The following is a 19,187-nucleotide window of genomic DNA, read 5'->3' on the forward strand; positions in this document are numbered from 1 at the left end:
GTAAGATCATGACCTGAGCTGAAGTTGGATGCTTAACCGACTGAGCCACCCAGGCGCCCCCTAGATGTTCTCTCTTAAAGTGCATTTAGACCTGTAATGCTTTCCAAGCTCTTCCAGTTCTAGCAGCCATCCCTGTTAAGAGAGCGCAGTATTCCCAGGCCCCTGCTGAAATGAGCCATCCAGGATGGCGGTGTGTTTCAGATGTGGCCTGTCCCATACAGCGTACTATTGTGTGCAATCAATGATCGTCTTCTGCACTGGAGGCAGCATACTTACCTTGATATCACCTGTGTTGGCATTGGTTCTTTTGGCTGCTGAATCCCCTCAAGTTTGCTTCGGGTCAACTAAAATCCTTGCATTTTCATCCCATGAATCACAGCTAAGTCAGGTGGGCTTTCTCATTCTGCAATTTTACACTTGGTTTGCAGAACATAATTGCAGTTTTCATTTACCTCTGTTAAAATTCATCTTATTGGCTTCAGGCCAGGTTTGCAACGTGTTTCTGAATTTTGATATTCACAGTTTAGTGTCACCTACAGTTTTGATAAGCACACATGTTGTATGTTCTTAAGTTGTTGATTAAATGAGATAGTGCTTCTGAGTATCTCTGTCAATCAGAAGGCCCAATAACAAGTAAGGCATTATTATCATTAAAACTGGTAAACAAGGAAGGACCACAAATGGCAGAGCCTTAGGAAATGCCTCTGGAGGCTGCCTTCTAGGTTGACCTTATTTACTCAACAATTTGTGTAAGTTTATTCAGCTTAGGGCATGTTAATGCGCCTTGCACATCTCCATCCTTAGCTGTAGGAGTTCTGTGTGAGGTTTGGTAAATGCCTCAGTGGGGCCAAGATGTACTGTGGCAATCCAGTCTTCCAACTAGGTCCTCATTTCCCAGGTGCTATCGATGTGCTAGATTGTGGCCTGGTCAGGGTTAAATACACCCTTGAACCCGAAGTAAGCGGGATATTTTGTAGGAGCATCTTTAGGAGAAAACAGTCTGGGAAACACAGTGTCTATCCTGGGAGGGCCCAGAGGGGAGGGAGAGTGAGACAGAGAGAGAGACAGAGAGAGAGACAGAGAGAGACCAGTAGCTCTTCCCCTGCACCCTCCTTCCTCGCATGGGTACTTTTACGACCCTGGCCAAAGGGCTCCAGCCTCCAGTCCTTGTCCTCCCAGGGCCTGCCGGGAAGGAGAGCCGGCCAGGAGGAGCAGGTGCACGTCTCTGCAGGGGCTGCCTGCTGGGAGGCCACACTGGGAGTGGCAGCGTGTGCAGACTCCTCTCCCGGCTGAGTGCTGGGCTCCCTCCGGGGGCCCACTCCACGGCCCACCTCAGCCCTGTGGTCCATTTCCTACCGAACAGCCCCACTGCTGCTACAGGTGTCTGTGCAGATACTCTCCCTGCCTGGCTTCCCTCAGCCAGTTAGCAAGTGACAGCGGATTGAGGACTGAGGAACGGTTTGGCTGCTGTTCTCCCGAGGCCCAGTTCCCTGGACAGACCCTGCCAGGGACACCAAGGGCCCTTGACCCTTATTGCCTGGCCACCCTGATGCCTAACTCCACCTCAGCCCCCATGTCTGCCTCTTCAGAGAGCTGCTGGGGCTCATGGATACAAAGGTTCTAAATCATTCATTCAAGCAAATTAGGTTTTCTGGTAAATTATTAACATCCCCTTATCCCCCCCCCCCCCCCCCGCCACCCCCCCCACACACACGTGGTTTTGCTCAGGAGGAAGGGGGGCGCTTTGGCTAAAGAAGCAGATTTGACTCTCCAGTGAACATACCTCATTCACCTGGTCGGGGCACATGGGCTGAGCTCACGAGTCTCAAGTTTACGTTCGTTTTGGAGAAAAGGGGGTGCCGATGTTCCTGCATCCCGAGGCCCCGGAGGCATGGCAGACTGCGCAGTGTATATATTTACTATCCTATTACACTTCCTGGAACGAAAAACAGAAGGAAAAGTATCCCCTCCCCCAGTGGAAGTTGGAGTCCAAGGTCGTTTCAGTCCAGGCCTCTGTGAAAATCAACTCCGGCCTGATTTCGTGGCTTCGTCTATTCGGTCGTCCTTGTAATTTAAAAGCATTCAGCTGTTCCCACTTACTGGTACTTCCCAAGCTACACTTCTGTTCTTAGCATTTCAGCAAGGGGAAGGGGGAAGGTGGACAGAGCCCCTCTCATCTGGAGCCGCGGACGGAGCCTGAGCTACCCATCTGCTGGGCTCATGCTGGCAATGCTCTAGCTCTGCTCGCGGGCCAGGTTGCCACGAACCTTGCCTTTGACACCGTGTGCTTCCCGGAACCTTGCACGCGCATTAGCTCCCTTTCTCCTGTGGCCCGGAGCGGGCAAGCAACTTGACCGGGCTCACTCGGGTAGCTTTTGGCCAAACTCAGACATGAGTTAAACTCTCCTTACTCTTCGTCCGGGGGTCTTTTGGGGATCTTTCTGATTCTAGCAACAACAACAATGAAATATGTGAGATCCCACCTTTTATTCATTAAAATGGTTATCTGAAAAACGAATCATCTCTTCAGTTAACTCTTCGAGGTAAGGACCTGAATATTCATGTTATGCTTTTTAACCTAAATATACGCACTCAGGAGCGCACACACACGTACGTGTGTGCACACGGCTCGCGAGGTGGTTAGCACATCCAGCAGCATGAGCCCTTCTGAGGAAGGTTCTTGACTTTGTATCCTTTGTAGATCCCAGTGACTAATGCATAATGACTACGCAGTACAAGTTAGAGCAAAATGCGGGGAATTCACCAAGCAGACCCCGCCATTTACTAATTGTGTGGCCTTGGACAAGTCACGTCACCTCTTTGTGTCTCCAAAGGAGTATGATAGTGACCCCTGCCTCTTTAGTTTGTAGTGCCAAAAGACCGAGTGTGGGAAATAAGCATCTGGTGCACGGTAAGCGCTTGGCGAATCTTGGTATGGTTATTATTCTTCTTATCAATTCGGTTATGATTCTTATTATTAATCCATGCATAGAAACTGTAGATGCTAATAACAGCATCTCATATTAACCAGGTACCACATACCAGGCACTGGAGATACGAAGTTGAATAAGACAAGGCTTGGGACAACATCCTATTATTACAAATAACAGCCAGTCGGACAGCTCCGTGTTAGATGAGTATGGGATGCATTTGAAATTAGGAGAGTCTGGAATCCAGACCATCTTCTGCTCCTCAGCCAGTGGCACACCCAGCTTGTGTGTCTAAGTCCAGCAAAGTGATTCTACCCACAAGTTGTTTTGGATCCATTAGCGTCTTAGCCGTGAGCCATCGTACGGATAATATGGTGGAGAAATAATCATTGGTGGAAAATTGGGCCTTTTCTGATTCTGCTGGGTTTGACTGTGAAGTCTTCAGATCACATTAATTTAAGCATCTGCCCCATTGTTAGAAATTACATAGCATGCTCTGTTGCCTGTGAAGCCTATTCTTTGTCCAATACTGAAAGATAAAGACGTCATTGCTTACTTAGTCCTTTCTCCATTAACTTAATTAACCATGTTAGTCGACTTTACAATAACAGTCAACCTATGTGGTGTAGTGGAAAGGATGTGTGCTTTGGAGTCCCCAGCATTCACTTACCACTGCCCAATGGGAAGATGAGTCCCTGCTTCATTTCTTTCTTGGGGAGGATCGAAGGCGTTACAGAGCAGCCTCACGTGCATGCATGTCTGTGTGTGCGTGTGAGATTTTTGTTGTTAGTGGAGGAGTGACGCTTGGTGTTAAGCCTGGGCGGTCAGCACTGGAGCCTGATGAATAGGTAGGCTTAGGACAATTGGATAAGGGTGCACGGGTGTTCTTATCTTGGGAATAGCAAGAACATAAAAATAGATTAATATCCTTCGAGTGTGAATGAAAAGGATGACAGTGGAAAATCTGCTGTGAGCTCTCCACACCTTACGGGTCTAGCTCATTTTGAGAAGTGAAAGAGCTTGCTCCAACGTTCCTTGCTGAAGATATCTTTTCAGGAAATTATATTCCTTTCAACTGCATCCTCCCTACCTTAATCAAATGCATCGGTGGTAATATGCAATAGGCCTGCCGTTTCATGAAATCTCGCGTTTCAAATACGGAGAATCAGTTTTACTCGATGGTGCACTCTGGGGGTAATTCAATATCATCCGATTCCACCATCGAGTAAATTCAGATGATCTGGGGGAGAAGGTACATCCCTGAGGAGGGAGTTCATCCTTCCAGGCGTATGAAACACCTTTTAATAAGCCCAGAGGCACACCTCTAAAGCCAGTGGTGGAAAGGGAAATAACTAAGCCTCTCATTGATTGAGGCATACTCCCCAGTTGCCGATGAGAGACAACACTTCTTATCCCAGGCTAGGGCTTACTGCCCCTTCGTTAGCTCGGGCCAAATTAGGACCTGTATCTTGTAAATGAACTAATTTTGGAGAAGACCAGCCTTAATCAGGAAAAAAAAACCACACATCTAAAATTTAAAAGAAATCATTCAGTAACTAGAACTCGACTTTAAACTGTTGTCACACAGAGTTACTTTGGACCAGTTTTGATGAATGCATAAACAGCATTTGTCACGAACGTGATCAATTGCATACAAATGCACAACTCAAAACCACTTGAAAATAGTCTCTCTCTTAAGTAGGTTAAGCATCCCCTCTAAATCTTGTATGCATCTTTAATGTCCTTAGCACCTCCTGTTAAATAGTGCGAGGTAGAACCCAATCTGTGTCAGCCCTTGTCTGAATCATACTTACAAATTCGGCTTCAGCGCTGCACTGTGAATGAACCTGTGAAGTATCTCCTTGCATTACCGCTCTTCATACATCAAAGACTCTTTTTGAACTGGGTAATTATAGAAGGAAAAAAAAACATGTTTTAGTGCTACCTGAGAGTTCTTATTAATATTACCTTTGAAATGACTAATTATGTTACCCATAAAGATTGGGGGAAAGTATTATGTAACTGACTCATTAAAAAAGGCCTTTCATAAACTTTGATCCTCTCCGCTCCTCCCCAAAGCTCTCCTTTCTTTCCATTATGGCACTGATTTTTATGTCGGATGTTTATATACCAAAATGTCTGATGAATACAACACACGAGGGTGCCCTCCCGTCTCACAAACTTTGTCATCGCTGGTGCTGGGATGTGAAGCATGTGATTTAATTATCCTTCCTCTTTGGGTACAGTGTGTCGGCCACGAGCCCTATGACTCCGGTAAGATTTGAACAGCAACTCTTTTCAAACCGAGTGTTTGAAGGCATCGGGAAGGTGCCCCTGCTGATAACGGAGAGCGGGAGCCCGAGGAGCTCCTCCTACTTTGGAGACTTGGACTCGCAGACACCCTGTGGGTACGGCTGGGCGGAACGGTGCCGCCAATCTCACAGGAACCTTCTCGAGGAATGAGAAAGAATTCTCCTCGGCTGCCTCTTCTTTGCCTGGGAAAAGCAACGGCGCGTGCCCAATCTGTGTCCAGAACGCAGGTAGTGACAGTGCTGCCCTCCCCCTGAGCTGCCAGATCACACCCGCTGCAGGAGACCCGGAATGAGAAGAGCCCCAGGCAATCAGGAGTCCTTCCTGGGAGCGCCTCAGATAGTTGACAGAATGCAGAACTCAAGCCTTAGAAGAAAAGTTGAAGGTTCCCAACGAATGAACGAACAGGCTGCAAATGTCTCAGACTAGAGAAGAGGCGACACCAGGGGACAGGGTTGCTGTCTTCCAGCAGCTGAGGGCTTGTCATGCGAAGGAAGAGGGGACGTGTTCTGTGCAGTTGCAAAGTACCATCCGTAGGTAGAAGCCCCTGGGAGACAGGCGTTTGGCTCACGACCAGGAAGAATAGTGTGATCGAGCTGTGTCATGTGGGACAGGCAGCGTCAAGCATTAGGGAGCTCCCTGTCACTGGCACTGTGCAAGTGGGTGTTGGATGGCCCTGCGTGTCACAGGTAGGCTTCAAGCACCGGTATGGGGCAGGGGGAATGGAGTGGATGAATTTCAGTTCCCCTGAAAACAACTAGGCCGACTAAGTCAGTAAGTATTTATAAAGGGCCCTGCTATATTGAGTGCCAAGAAGGTGTTTCATTTTCTCAATGCCCCAAAATAAAGTTGCTTTGTTTTTCCTCACCAGGAGATGACCCATTCCTGGCCTGCTCCTCTCACTGCCATGCATACTTCTGGAAACTCTGAGAAGAACACACTTTCCATCCCAGGACAGGTCAATTCTCTTCCTTCCTCCATTTTCCTTTATCTTAGTTTAATTGTACCGGTCTTCCAGTTGGATCCTTAAAAATAAAAATGGCCTTGGTGCTCTGGTGCCCTAAAATCTAGACTTCCTCTTGCCCCTTGGGATGTTGATAGAAATCTTGTTTTTACCGAGAGTCTCCAGGAGCATATACCCCCAGACACTGGCTTGTGTGGTGTACTGCCTAGAGCACAGCCCCTGTCCACATAGATGATGTAGCAGCAACATCCAAGACTTTTAAAAAAATTTTTTTAATGTTTATTTACTTTTGAGAGAGAGAGAGGATGAGGGGCAGAGAGAGGGAGACACAGAACCCGAAGCAGGCTCCAGGCTCTGAGCTGTCAGCACAGAGCCCGAGGCGGGGCTCGAACCCACAAACTGTGAGATCATAACCTGAGCCAAAGTCGGATGCTGAACCGACTGAGCGACCCAGGTGCCCCCATCCAAGACTTTTTAATCAAAAAAAACCAAAACCAAAAACAAAAAAACCTATACTCTTCACCCTAATGGATCGATTTTCAATTTTGTATATCACCTTCCAGTCCTTGCGCACAAGCACACAGATCTTTACACGCCAACACATCATATTGACAGAACTTCTTTTACAGTGCTATTGTCAAATGTTTCATTTTTTCCCCTCACCTGCTCCCAGTAAGAATTTTCTCTCGCCATCAGTTTCTAAAATGCCTAAGTAACCGTGGCTATTCTAATAGCACACTTTAAAAGAAAAAGTAATGTCTTTCTCCCGTCCTTCCTTCCATCCAATTAACCATCCGTTCATCCATCCATCCATTTATTCAGAAACCATTTTCTGAGGACATACAACAGACTTAAAGTTAGGGGTGAAGAAAAACCCTCTACATGTTATGAGCTAAATGACAAAACAATGTAGAAAATGTCTTCATAGAGAATGAAAGGTTCCGAGAACCACTTTGAGGGGCGGAGAAGGGCCCAAGAGAAGAACACTCCATGCGGAAGAACAGGACGGGCAGAGGCACGGCGAGATGAGGGGTCACGGTGCGATCCATGCTGGCATGGTCTCGAGGGGCTGGTTCAGAGGCGTGTGATGGGAGGCGGACAGAGATGAACCCCCGGCCAGCAAGTGCGTCTCTGTGAAAGACCCCGAGTGCCAGCCAAGGAGCGTAGACTCCGAAACCCAGTCAGACCCTTCAGTGTTTAGGGCCATGAGTTCAACAATAACATTGGCCTAAACTGCGTTCAGTTATCCCCTCCCACCTGTGAAAGGGGTCAGAAGTAAGTGAGCAGCAACCCTCTCTGTCCGTGTCGGGTGTGTGTCATCCCCTCCCGTAAACCCACTGTCCCTCCTTAGGCCGCCCTGGACTGGCGTCCGCCTCCCTAGCATCCTGGCCAAGGGATCGGCTGAGCCGTTTCGGACGTTGAATCCAACGCACTGATACAGCAATTGCATTGTTTTCAGCTGCGTTCTCCAATTTTAGAGATCATCCGCGCAAGTTGCGATTTTGACATTTACCAGTGTATACAATAGAACCGGTTGTTTAAACGGGCTTTTGTAGTAAGTGCACAATTTGGAATCAGGCGCAATTCGCATTTTCTGCCAATTATCTGTGCTCCCATCGACCCCATGATAAAGGTAGAAGCGACTGGGATAAAATGGTGAGACCGGGATGGCTACACACCCACTCTTTTGTTTCACTTGGTTCCTGCCAAAACGTTGGTCTGAAAGAAGAGTACATTTTAAATAACGGTAATGCCATCAACGACATAATGCCTGCGACATGCCTTGCCATGTTCTAAGCCGATAATATCTAGTAAATGATTCATTCCTTCATACCCAAAGAGATTGGTAATTTGACTCTCCCTAATACACAGGGGAGGAAACTGAGGCACAGAGTAACGTAATGTGCCCCGAATGACCCAGCTAGTCAATCAGGTATACCAGCCTTTAGATTCAGGTGTTCTGGTGATGTGTTTATTACACAGATTTACAGATGCCTCGGTTTAAATTTCATCTTCCAAAACGCGGACACATACAGTAAAAACATGTGACTGGGGTGAGCCCCCTTTCCTCAGTGCTTGCACCGGAACTAGGTGACAGCACCCTCCCAGAAAGCATCTATCTCGTACACACGTGATAGAGTTTGCACAGCCGTACAGGTTCTGTCTTATTTGCCTTCGGAGCTGCAGACGTGGCTGCTTTTAATCCTGGCTCTGCCGGTTGCTGGCGAGGTGGTCCCATTCAAGTTCTTCTGAACCTCACTTTCCCCATCTGTACCATCTGAGTGGAGGTGTGTGCACATGCGCACACGTGTGGGTGCGTGCTGTATCCTCCCACTGGATTTTTCGGGTCAAAGAGTCCGTGATTCTGCAAACTTACAAAAGCAGACACCATTTAAAATTCCCAACTTACTGAAGTTTACTTATCCATCCCCAATTGAAAGTGCCGTGTTTTTTCAGACAGAATGGAAAAAACTCACAAGGAAGGGAATACCTTGCTCAGCAGAAGTGAGGGAGCTAATAGTGTCCTCAGGGGAAGTTCAGTCAAGGCTTCGTGGAGGTAATCAAACTCCAGACAGAGGCTGGCACTCTACAACCTGTGGGCTTTTAGGTTTTTTAAACGGTTAGGATTTTCAAAAGAAAAAGAATGTGAATATTGTTACGAGTATTAGGAGTTACGTGAATGATGTCAAATAACACGGGTGATATGAATTCAAATTTCAGTGTCTGTAAACCAACCTGTCTTGGAATCCAACCACACAAATTTGTGGCAGAGTTGAATCGTTACGACAGAAGACTGCATGCCCCCCAAAGCTTAAAATATTTAGTATCTGGCCCATCGCAGGAAAAGTTGACCAATCCCTGCTCTAGAATCTAGATCCTATGGGAGCCTCTCATTGTAGGATGATCAAGGCTGTTATTTAAAATAGCCTCGGGGTGCCTGGGGTGGCTCAGTCCGTTGAGCAGGTCATGATCTTGTGGTCGGTGGGTTCGAGCCCCGCCTCGGGCTCTGTGCTGACAGCTCAGAGCCTGGAGCCTGTTTCGGATTCGGTGTCTCCCTCTCTCTCTCTGCCCCTCCCCCACTCACACTGTGTCTCTGTCTCTCAAAAATGAATAAACGGTAAAAAAATTGTTTTAAATAGCCTCACAGAAGTTTGTGAACACAACTTGGCATCGTTATCAAGTCTATTACTAAAATTACTTGTATGACATATCTATGAGCAAAATTCACAGATTGAAGTCAGACATTTTTTTTTTTAATTTTGGATTATGTGCATCAACAATTATTGCATGAAGAATGCAAATTTTTTCCCACAACCAAGCCATTTCCGATCAGGGTTGGGTGTGTTTGTACAGTAACTTGGGTAATATCCAGAGGTGTTTCATTTTTTTGGAATTCTGTTTTTAAAAAGGGTTACCCAGCTTAACATTAAAAATGGTATCAGGAATACATAACTCCAGTGAGTCAAATTCAGTAAATAACATAACCCTCGAATTCATGTCATGAGTCACTTCCCTGATGCTTTGAACAACTGACGGTTCCAGTCTGAAGTCCAGAATTCTTGGATGATGTTTAAAAATTCAGTCCAGATTTCTGGGACCGGTATGTTTCACTCTCTGATCAAGTATTTGGTCTACTTGACTTTCGACCTTGTCATTTGATTTCTAGGGGTACATGAGCCCAAACTTGCCCCATACAGTTGTGATGGAGTCCCTTTTAAAAAATAACAGGTAGAATTATTGGTGTATAGTTAAGGACATACAAATGGTTAACCACTCATTCTGGGAGATGAGGTATTTTGGATGATTGAAATTCTTGGATAACTAAAGGCTGGCCTTCCATAGGAGTCATGTAATACGAATCTTTCTGAGATGTAATTAATATTTTTCTGACTTCTTATAAAAATTATACTGAACACGCTTTAGTCTTTCTTTGTAACTTAGACATCATGATGAGCGCTGGAGATGGAACTATGCTGTAATACTGTACTGGACCGTAATTATGCCCTCGGGAGCTATTAAGATGGGTAGGAATGCCTGCCTCCGTCTTAAGTGGCCATAGACTCTTGTGCTTTTTAAGTTCTGACTTTGTTGTGCCTCTGGTACTGTTTTCCCCTTCCCCACCATCTATGATTTGCTAAGGAGTGGAATCAAATGGCCAAGCTTATTAGAGTTTTTCGTCAGAAGTCAATTCTCTATCGAGTGAGGGTAGAGAAATCTTTGAGCAGCAATCTGCATGGGCTTTGTGATAGCTCTTTAGTTGAGAAGCCTTTTCCATCTCTTGTGGAGTTTATGGTAGTCTTCTGGAGTGGCGATCTTGCTGGAAGGGAAGTCTCCCGGGCAGCAGAATCATGCGAAATAGGTAGCAGAACTCGCTTTCCGTGAAAGGACAGTGTTACTGTTCTTGATTGCTTCTCTCAAAGACAAGTGATGCTGCGATTCTATTTTTCTTCTATAGGGTGGCAAGATTCGGCTTCACGAATGGATTACTTACAACGGTGGTTGACATAACTGACTCTTGCGTTTACTTGAATTCACGGTCTCCCTTTCGAGGCTCTTGTCTCGCAGTCAGGATTCTCCCTTCCATCCGCACGGTGTCGTGCGCGCCCTGTACGTCATTGCGGTGCCCCTGCCTGCCATTTTCGTCAGGCGCCACACAGGTGTGCCGTGCTCCCCGAAAGCCCACTGTGTCTACATCTGCGTTTCTCAAAAAACAGTGAATGAATTGTGTGCGGGATGCCTTTCAAATCAAATTCAAATCCCTTTAAATAATGTGCTCCACTGACATATTTCACATCGCTTCCCATACTTCACCAAATTTGTAATGAAGTCTTAAGAACCCTTCTCTTGTGAAAATGAGACCCACCTATTGCACACGTGTCACAGCGAAGGTAGAAAACTGGAGTGGTTACTATAAAAAGGAGGAACCGAGCACATCTATTAATTACGGTCTTGTTTACGCTTCTCCAAAAACCATGATCATTTGTTAGTTTGAACCAGGGCCCCTTTACTTCCTTAGAGACATCATTGCCTAGCTAAGTGAGAAATTAAACACTTGAATTTCACACATGTGGGTCATTTGTTCCCACGTTGTACACATTTCCAAATAGACAGCGGTCTTAACTTACAGTTCTGATGAAATGGCAGTTATGGTCATGTTGCAGCAGGTTCGACTAGCAAATGTTTATCCTTCGAATAGAGCTCTGCACAGAAGCCGGGTTATTGGAATCGTTAACAGTGGCTCTCTTTGTGCAAACATTAGTCAAGTCCTATCTTCGACGATAAAAGATACGCGTCCTGTTCCCTTTGTATCATTGTAACTAATATTTGTATTATGTGTGTTCTTCCTTATAGGAATCCCAACATCTGACCCCAGGATTCACCTTACAAAGTAGGTGTTTTCAAAAAGAATTCTTCTCAGTCCAAACGTTCATGGCCTCTCCCCCTCCCCCACTTTCTTCTCATTCCTACTTAATATCATAACATATGGATTAACAATAGCAAAAAGTCATACTGTGATGCATCCAGGCGGCTCCTTTATTTTATTCATGTGTTATTTGTGACGGGATGCCGTGAAAACATGTAACTGGAAGGGCTGCACGTGTGAAGACCAGTTGCATTGAGACTGATCGTTTGACAGTGGGAAACACGGCTAGTAATTGTGTGTGCCTTTCTTTTCAGAGTGGAGCGACCCGACCGGCAGAGCTTCTACAAAGTCAGTACCGCTCGAGTCGTAAGTACTTTGATTTCCAAAACAGGCTTCTTCGGGGGCATCTGGCAAGGGAACGGTGCCTCGGTGCTGGGCGAATCTTGTTCTCTGTCCTGCTCCTTGGCAATAGGAACCTTGGCTCCTAATAATATGGAGTTCAGTTAGGGAGGAGAATGAGATTGCCCACAATAAGTGAGTCACAGTAAAACTGAACGAGATCACCATTAGACTCTGTAATGATGTAAATACAGGCTGGACTGGTACCTGGAGTATGAAATCAACTATGATTCTTGACTGGTTGTTTGAACTTTGTGTAACTTCAGCTGCAGGCATCCTTAGACACAACATTCTGACACCCCGACTGGAGGGGAAAGGACACGTCTCGGCAACCATGTTTGCAGGTCTTCTGGGGACTGTACATTAAATGCAAACAAGGGCAGCCTGGAAGAGAGGGAATAAGAGATTACATGGCGCTGGGTTGAAGTTCAGAACGATTCACTCAGTGCCGTCTTCATTTCTTATTAATGTTAACTGAAGAAGGGGTATGGAGAAACCAATTTCCTCAGATTAACTGTTGTAGATTTTGTAATATCCATTTGTCCAAGAACGTATCAAGGGAGTATTTCTCTCACAACTTCTTTCATTCCTAATAATAGAAAATGAAAGTCGACTTTTCTATGTGAGTAATAGTCACCTTCTTGAAAATTTTTGAAATGAAATAATTTATGACATTCAAGTGGTCTAATGGCACACTTGAAGTGAATTGCTCACCTTTTGGAAGATCACAAAAAATTACATAAAACAACTGGGAATTACTCCCACATAGACCAAGGCTCTGTGAAAGTCAATGGCACGTCCACGTTCCTGGTTCCGTTTGGTAGCAAAGCTCCCATCGCCAGTGCTCTTAGTTGGTTTTCTGGCCTGATTTGCACCTTCTAATCAAGGTTCAATTTCAGCAACCAAGAATTCTCATTTAAAGAAGTGACCAAAAATAAGAAAGGGGAGAAACAACTATAACCCTGAATTAAAGACTAAATTAGATGGAAACACAGAAATCAAAATCATTTTTGATATTGTTCATTTCAGTGTTTTCCATTCATCGCATTTTGACTTGCCCTTTCTCTTGTCATTCTAGTAAACAATAGATCTTATCCTCCTACCTTACCTTTCTCCCATTAAAATGTCAGTAAAATTCACACACACACGCATGGGCGTGCACGCATGTGCACACGCAAGCACTTAGGGAATCAACACAGGTTTCCAAACGTGAAAAAATTTAAAAAAATATTTTTTCCCACTGGAAAATGATCCTACTCCTAAAGCAAGAGTATTAGGCTCCTGCTGTGAAATACGCTGATTTCCATACAGACCATAAAAGTCAATATTTCAATAGTTTGTAACTAACAGAAATAAACTCGTCAATTGTGATTTATAGTTAGAGGCTGCATTTCCAGAAAACAGCACTTCATAGCACAGGGGTATACTGTGTAATTCAATAGGACTAAGGTTCTCTATGGGAAGCATGGGTAAAACTGAAAAGATACAGAGTCGATTTTCTGAACGAGCCACTCTCTTTTTGGCTGCTGGATCTAAAGACCGAGCATTGTCCTTCAGACTTTGGCTGGAATAAGTTCCCTTCTTTATGGTAGGGTATGGGTTTAACAAAGGGACAGATAGAGCGATGGTAATTATTTTTAATTGTTAGCTTCCAAACGGTCATCCACTTAGCCAGTACTATCACTCCCATATTTTACTACAGTGTGATTTTCAAGCCAGCTTCTAGGATTTTCCATCAGGCAGGGTAATCCTCCCGGCAACTAAGAACATTCTGTGTGTATGTAGACAGACTACGGGTAGCCCAAGTTTGGTGGGAGACAACGCCTCAGCTGGCCCTGCTGCAGGCGAGGCCCCTTCCCGAGGCCGGCGAATGTCCTGGACACGCAGTCACCACCTACTACAGTAAGACAGATGGGAGTCTTACAAGCCGAATCCCTCAATTACTGGAATACTTTATTAGTTTTCCTCATCTGGCCTTCTTTTCCCCAGCTGAAGAAATGTAGACCTTCCATTTGGGCCTGGATTATTTGTAAGAACTGCATGCACGGGCAGCAGGTTCGAGAACACTGATCCGAGTATGTGCGAATGCAACCTGGGAACCAGCCAGGCTCCGTCTGTGTTCTTGACTGCCGCTGCTCTCTCTGGGCCTGACCCCAGCGGTCTGACTGGCTTTTGGAGAGCTGGGTCTTTTCCTCGCCTGGTAGATCTAATCGACAGACAGCGCTTTTTATGGGATGTCCGTCCATGAGGTGATATCCTGCCCACTCTGGCTAGAACTCTCTCTGCCCATTGAGGCAAGAGCATTAGCCCTGAGTTTCCATCTCTGTTCATGGTAGTTAGAGTACCGGGGTGGGGGGAAGCACTGACCTAGGTATTCAGAGGATACGAGTGTAAATCATGGGGGTGCATGTATTTTTATTTCAAAATATACAGATAGAGTTCCTTAAGGGAAGTTAAGCAAAGTGATGAGCAATGCATATACGTGTAAAGGTACACACGCAAATATTTGGCAGAATTCAAATGTAAACGGTTATATTTTTTAAACAAGTTATACTCTTTAGTAACTAGATTTAACAACACAAAAATGACTTTACCTTTAGCCCTTAATGATCTCTGGAGGTGGGGCGCCTGGGTGGCTCAGTCGGTCGAGTGTCCGACTTCTGCTCAGGTCATGATCTCACAGTTCGTGAGTTCAAGCCCCGTGTCAGGCTCTGTGCTGACAGCTTGGAGACTGGAGCCTGCTTCGGATTCTGTGTCTCCCTCTCTCTCTGCCCCTAACCTACTCTCATTCTGTCTCCAGCTCTGTCAAAAATAAACAAACGTTAAAAACAAAAAAAAAATTAAAAAATAATCTCTGGAGGAAAGAAAAGCCAATTGTCTTTGTTTCCCTCCATGTCTGTGAGTGTTGGAACAGGCCTCACCCAAGGCTTCTAAAAGATCTATCTCCCAAAAGAGGGTGGGACATGGGCGTATGAGGGTCAAGTTGAATTTCATGGGGCTCTAGAGTTGTATATTTGTACAGTGGTACCATATGCATTCTGCCTCTGAAAGATCCATTTATTTCAATTATGAGATTCAGGGATTGGATGTATACACTGGACAGTATGTTACTTTCTAGTTTCTTCAAGAAGCCATTAAGGACTGATGGAGGAGAAAACTGAAAGCAAACCCAAAGAACTTGGGGTTTCTTTGTTGAGTTGGACTGCTTCTTCTAGTGTGTAACATCTTGTCAAGTCCTTGTCAGTACAGTGGCTTTACAAAGATACTTGACCTCGTTGATCTTTTATGAGCCATCCTACATGGGAACGTGTAAGATGTGTTCGGTTGCCCCGAGAAGCATTTTCAGACAGCATCCGGGAACTCCAGGGTATCCATCTTGTCAGTCCTTGACGTCAGGTAATTTTGTGAATGTAGTGCCTTTGTTATAGTTGGTTGTTAGCATCTGGACTCTGTCCAGTTGGAAACCATCCAGCCCCCCTTTTAATCAAGCAGCTCCTGTGTTTTAAGCCATGCTGTCTTGAATGCCTGGAGAGTTTCCATAAAAGCCCAATATGAAGGCAGATGTAGCCAAAGCGCTTTTCTTTCCTTGCCATAAAACCGCCTCTTTCACTTGTGTTAGCTACAGGTTTGAAAACCTCCCAGCCCTGGACCCAGAGACCTGAGGAAAGGCGTTGTGGACACAGGCTAGTTGTGGCCAGTCTCAGTTTACCTGTGGGCGATGGCCTTGTACGCCACATGAACAAATCCTTGAATGTAGCCCTAGTTGAGAGGAGGGGGAATTACACCGTCACAAGAATGGCAGAGGGTCTCGGGCAATAATCATTGTGCTGTTGAGTGTGCACACGAGGCCAGGGCCCAGGGCCCACGCCCACTGTTCTTACTCACATCACCTTACCGTGCTTGCCAGCCATCCTGGAGGGGCTCCGGATTCTTTCCGTTGTTTCGTTGAGAAAAGCAAAGCCAAAATACGGTCCCTCCTCGTGAAGTGTGCACAGTCCAGCGTGAAGACAAACTAACCGTGCACACTTACCTTGAACGGACACGTCGGCCGTGAGCGCACAGAGGGCCGAGTGAGTGACGCCGCTCCTTGGCAAGAGAGCCCGAACGCAGGCCTCTTCCTCCCACCACGCTGCCCTTCTTCGTGTACTCTCGTGAGCTCAGGGATTTGGGACACCACATTGGGCATTTTGAAACTGGGAGACTTGTACGGCTGAAGTTAGTGGGAAGGAGTCCCACGATAAATTATAGCAAAACCTGGTCAAAATTGCTTGAACTAAAGCATTATTTCTTTTTTTTAAATTTTTTTAACGTTTATTCATTTTTGAGAGACAGAGAGAGACCGACTGTGAGCAGGGGAGGGGCAGAGAAAGAGGGAGACACAGAATCCGACGCAGGCTCCAGGCTCTGAGCTGTCAGCACAGAGGCGATGTGGGGCTCAAACTCACGGGCAGGAGATCATGGCCTGAGCTGAAGTTAGACGCTTTACCGACAGAGCCTCCCAGGCACCCCAATAAAACATTATTTCTAAACTCTTCTTTTTGTGGTAGGAAGAGTTCGTTACCACAGAGAATAGAAAGATTATTATTATTAGAATGTTTTCCAGTTCATTATAACCACTAACAAGCATTATATTATTTCTTAGGTGACTTAAAAGTTTTTTAACCAAAGAAAGAAAGAAAGAAAGACCCTCACATTCACCACCCTGCCCATCCTACCTAAATTTTTCTCGTTGAAAATGTTTGTTTTGGGGCACCTGGGTGGTTCGGTCAGTTAGGCGTCCGACTCTTAGTTTTGGGTCAGGTCATGATCTCACTGTTTGTGGGTTCGAGCCCCACATCAGGGTGCTGATGGTGCAGGGCCTGCTTGGGATTCTCTCTCTGTCTCCCTCTCTCTCTTCTTCTTCCTCTCTTTCTCTCTCAAAATAAATACATAAACTTAAAAGAAAATGTTCGTTTTGAGAATGTGATTTGAGATTCGAGAATGGCCTGGGCTTACTGTGGAGCCTTAGTCCACATCGGTGGCAATTTCATATACTCTTTTATAAGTAGACGTTCGGTCTGCTTTCCGGATAAAGTTCTGGTAACAAAGTGCCTGTGTAATGAGGCAGGGGGAGAAAAGGGCTGTGATTTTCTTAGTCAGATGAATTCTTACTCGGAGTATGTGATTGGGTACTTGGAATTGGGGGATGTTGATGATCAGTTTGTGGCTTACAGGAGCCCAACTGAACTCTCCTGATAAACAGGTAAACTCGATGAGCTCCACTGCCTCCCGCCATTCCGGGTTTCACATCGAGACGTATGCCAACTCTTGCTTTGAACCTGTCTTGTGTGCCCTGCATCTCGGGGCTTTTGCCAACTTTTCCTAAGGACTTAATATTTTTTTGGACGTCCTCCACCACATCAGGGACAGCCACCTGGGAGCAGAGAAAACCAAATTTGGCAGCCTGTTCAAGCTGTGAATTAAAGGTAATTCACAGTTTGAAATGAATCAGCATGAGGTCCTTAAGAAGAGTAATCAGACATCAAGAGGATTTTATTTTGAGGATCGTATATTGGCTAATGTGACAACAAGCAATATTGGCGTTTGGAGTGTTCGCGTGGAGAAGGGCCGAAGCTGCTGGTGCTTGACAGGCCCCAAGACTGCGAGGCAGGGCTCCTTCAGCGGGAGCTGTGGGTTTCTACTTGCCTGACAAAAGCTCAAAACACAGATTTTTGTGTCTTGTATTTTTTTTTTCCTCAGGTGGCATAAATCTCGAAAGATCAGAGTTGATTTGTGTGTTGTACGTGTGCCCAAGATTCATCTGCTTCTGGTGGATTGTGAGAATCTGTCATTAGAGGCAAACCTCTCTCTCTCTTTCTCTCAGACAAAAGTCAAGTATCTCTTTTTTTCTACCTGGTTTGTAGCAATATTTATTCACTCATTGAAACTTTGGTTCCCTTTCAGCAAAAACGCATTAAGCCCCTAGTCCGTGAAGCTCCGGGCGGAGCTCTGTGGTACATTGAGGATGAATCACCACACACCCCTCCCTGAAGGAGCTCCCAGGTTAGCAAAGGTTAGAGTTACACTGATAACACCAGTTCCTCAGCCAACCCGTATCTACCCAGTGCCCACTATGTGCCGGGCGCTTGGTCCCTTTATAACGAGCCTGTGGCAGTCACCTCGTTATATTCCACAGAGGCAGAAACCAAAACTCAGAGGCATCGAGTGAGTTGCCCACGGAGCCAAAATAACAAAGCCAGAACCAGACAGACTTCAGAGCATGTGCCCTTAACCTCCACTAAAGCCATCTCATAGACACTTGGGAGATGGCCCTACTGATTTCCAGTCAGTTGTGATCTTGCCCAGGCATTAGGCCAACTGGACCGACCGCAGGTGCGTGCCACAATGGTCGCCGTCAGTTTGGTTTAGATCAGGGAGAGCATTCGATCTTAATACCGTCACTGAGTCGGGTCTCGCATGCACTGCCCATGTGGACGTGGGCATTGCGTAGGCAAGTACAGGTCTGTCCTCAGCTCGGGTCCTGCAGCTCAATTGTGTCATCATGCCTGGAAGATGCTCCCTTCAGAGAGACAGACGGATCCGTGCCTCTGAGGGACTTACTAAGGTTGATTTCTGTGACCCGTGGTGGGAACAGCGTCTCTGTCCAGAAATCTCCATTTTCCCCTATTAAAGCAAAAAGAAGACAACTGATGTTTAGGTCCGTTTTCATGAGAGGTTCAGCCATCACCCTTCCTGCTCGCCAACGTGGTTGACAATTGAAACGTTGCTTTTATGTCCTTCATAGTGGAATAATTAAAAAAATATGTCTTCCCAGTGTGATCAACCAGTGGCTTATTTCCAAACTCCCCTTGATGTTTTCAACAGTAACCGGGAGGGAAGGAAGTAATGCTGAAAATAATCCCACCGTGATTGATTACCGTAAAGACTTTCGCACGATGCGTTAGCCTCACGGGAGTTTCACGTCAGTCCTGTTAGATAGCCACAGGTGAAAAGAAACCAGGCTGAGCTTGGGGAACACACTTGCCCGAAGTCTTCCAGCTAGAGATGGGGGAGCTGGGACTGGAAGCCAGAGTTCCCCATGCCCGTTAGAGCACGCTGCCTTGGGGGCACCTGGGTGGCTCAGTCGGTTAAGCGTCCGGCTTCGGCTCAGGTCACGATCTCACAGTTTGTGGATTCGAGCCCCACGTCGGGCTCTGTGCTGACAGCTCGGAGCCTGGAG

General features: G+C 46.0%; 1 protein-coding gene across 1 annotated transcript in view; it reads left to right on the forward strand.

The window, feature by feature from the left end:
• AFF2 (ALF transcription elongation factor 2) overlaps positions 1-19,187 on the forward strand; it is a 454,379-nt gene that overhangs the window by 303,184 nt on the left and 132,008 nt on the right. The window contains exons 5-7 of the mRNA XM_053891974.1: positions 6,112-6,198; positions 11,557-11,593; positions 11,884-11,935. Coding sequence (XP_053747949.1) covers positions 6,112-6,198; positions 11,557-11,593; positions 11,884-11,935 — 176 coding nt within the window. The remainder of the gene's footprint in view (positions 1-6,111; positions 6,199-11,556; positions 11,594-11,883; positions 11,936-19,187) is intronic.

The sequence above is a fragment of the Panthera pardus genome, unplaced genomic scaffold, assembly GCF_024362965.1.
Source record: "Panthera pardus isolate Hobbes unplaced genomic scaffold, ASM2436296v1 HiC_scaffold_27, whole genome shotgun sequence".
NCBI classification, from domain to species: domain Eukaryota; kingdom Metazoa; phylum Chordata; class Mammalia; order Carnivora; family Felidae; genus Panthera; species Panthera pardus.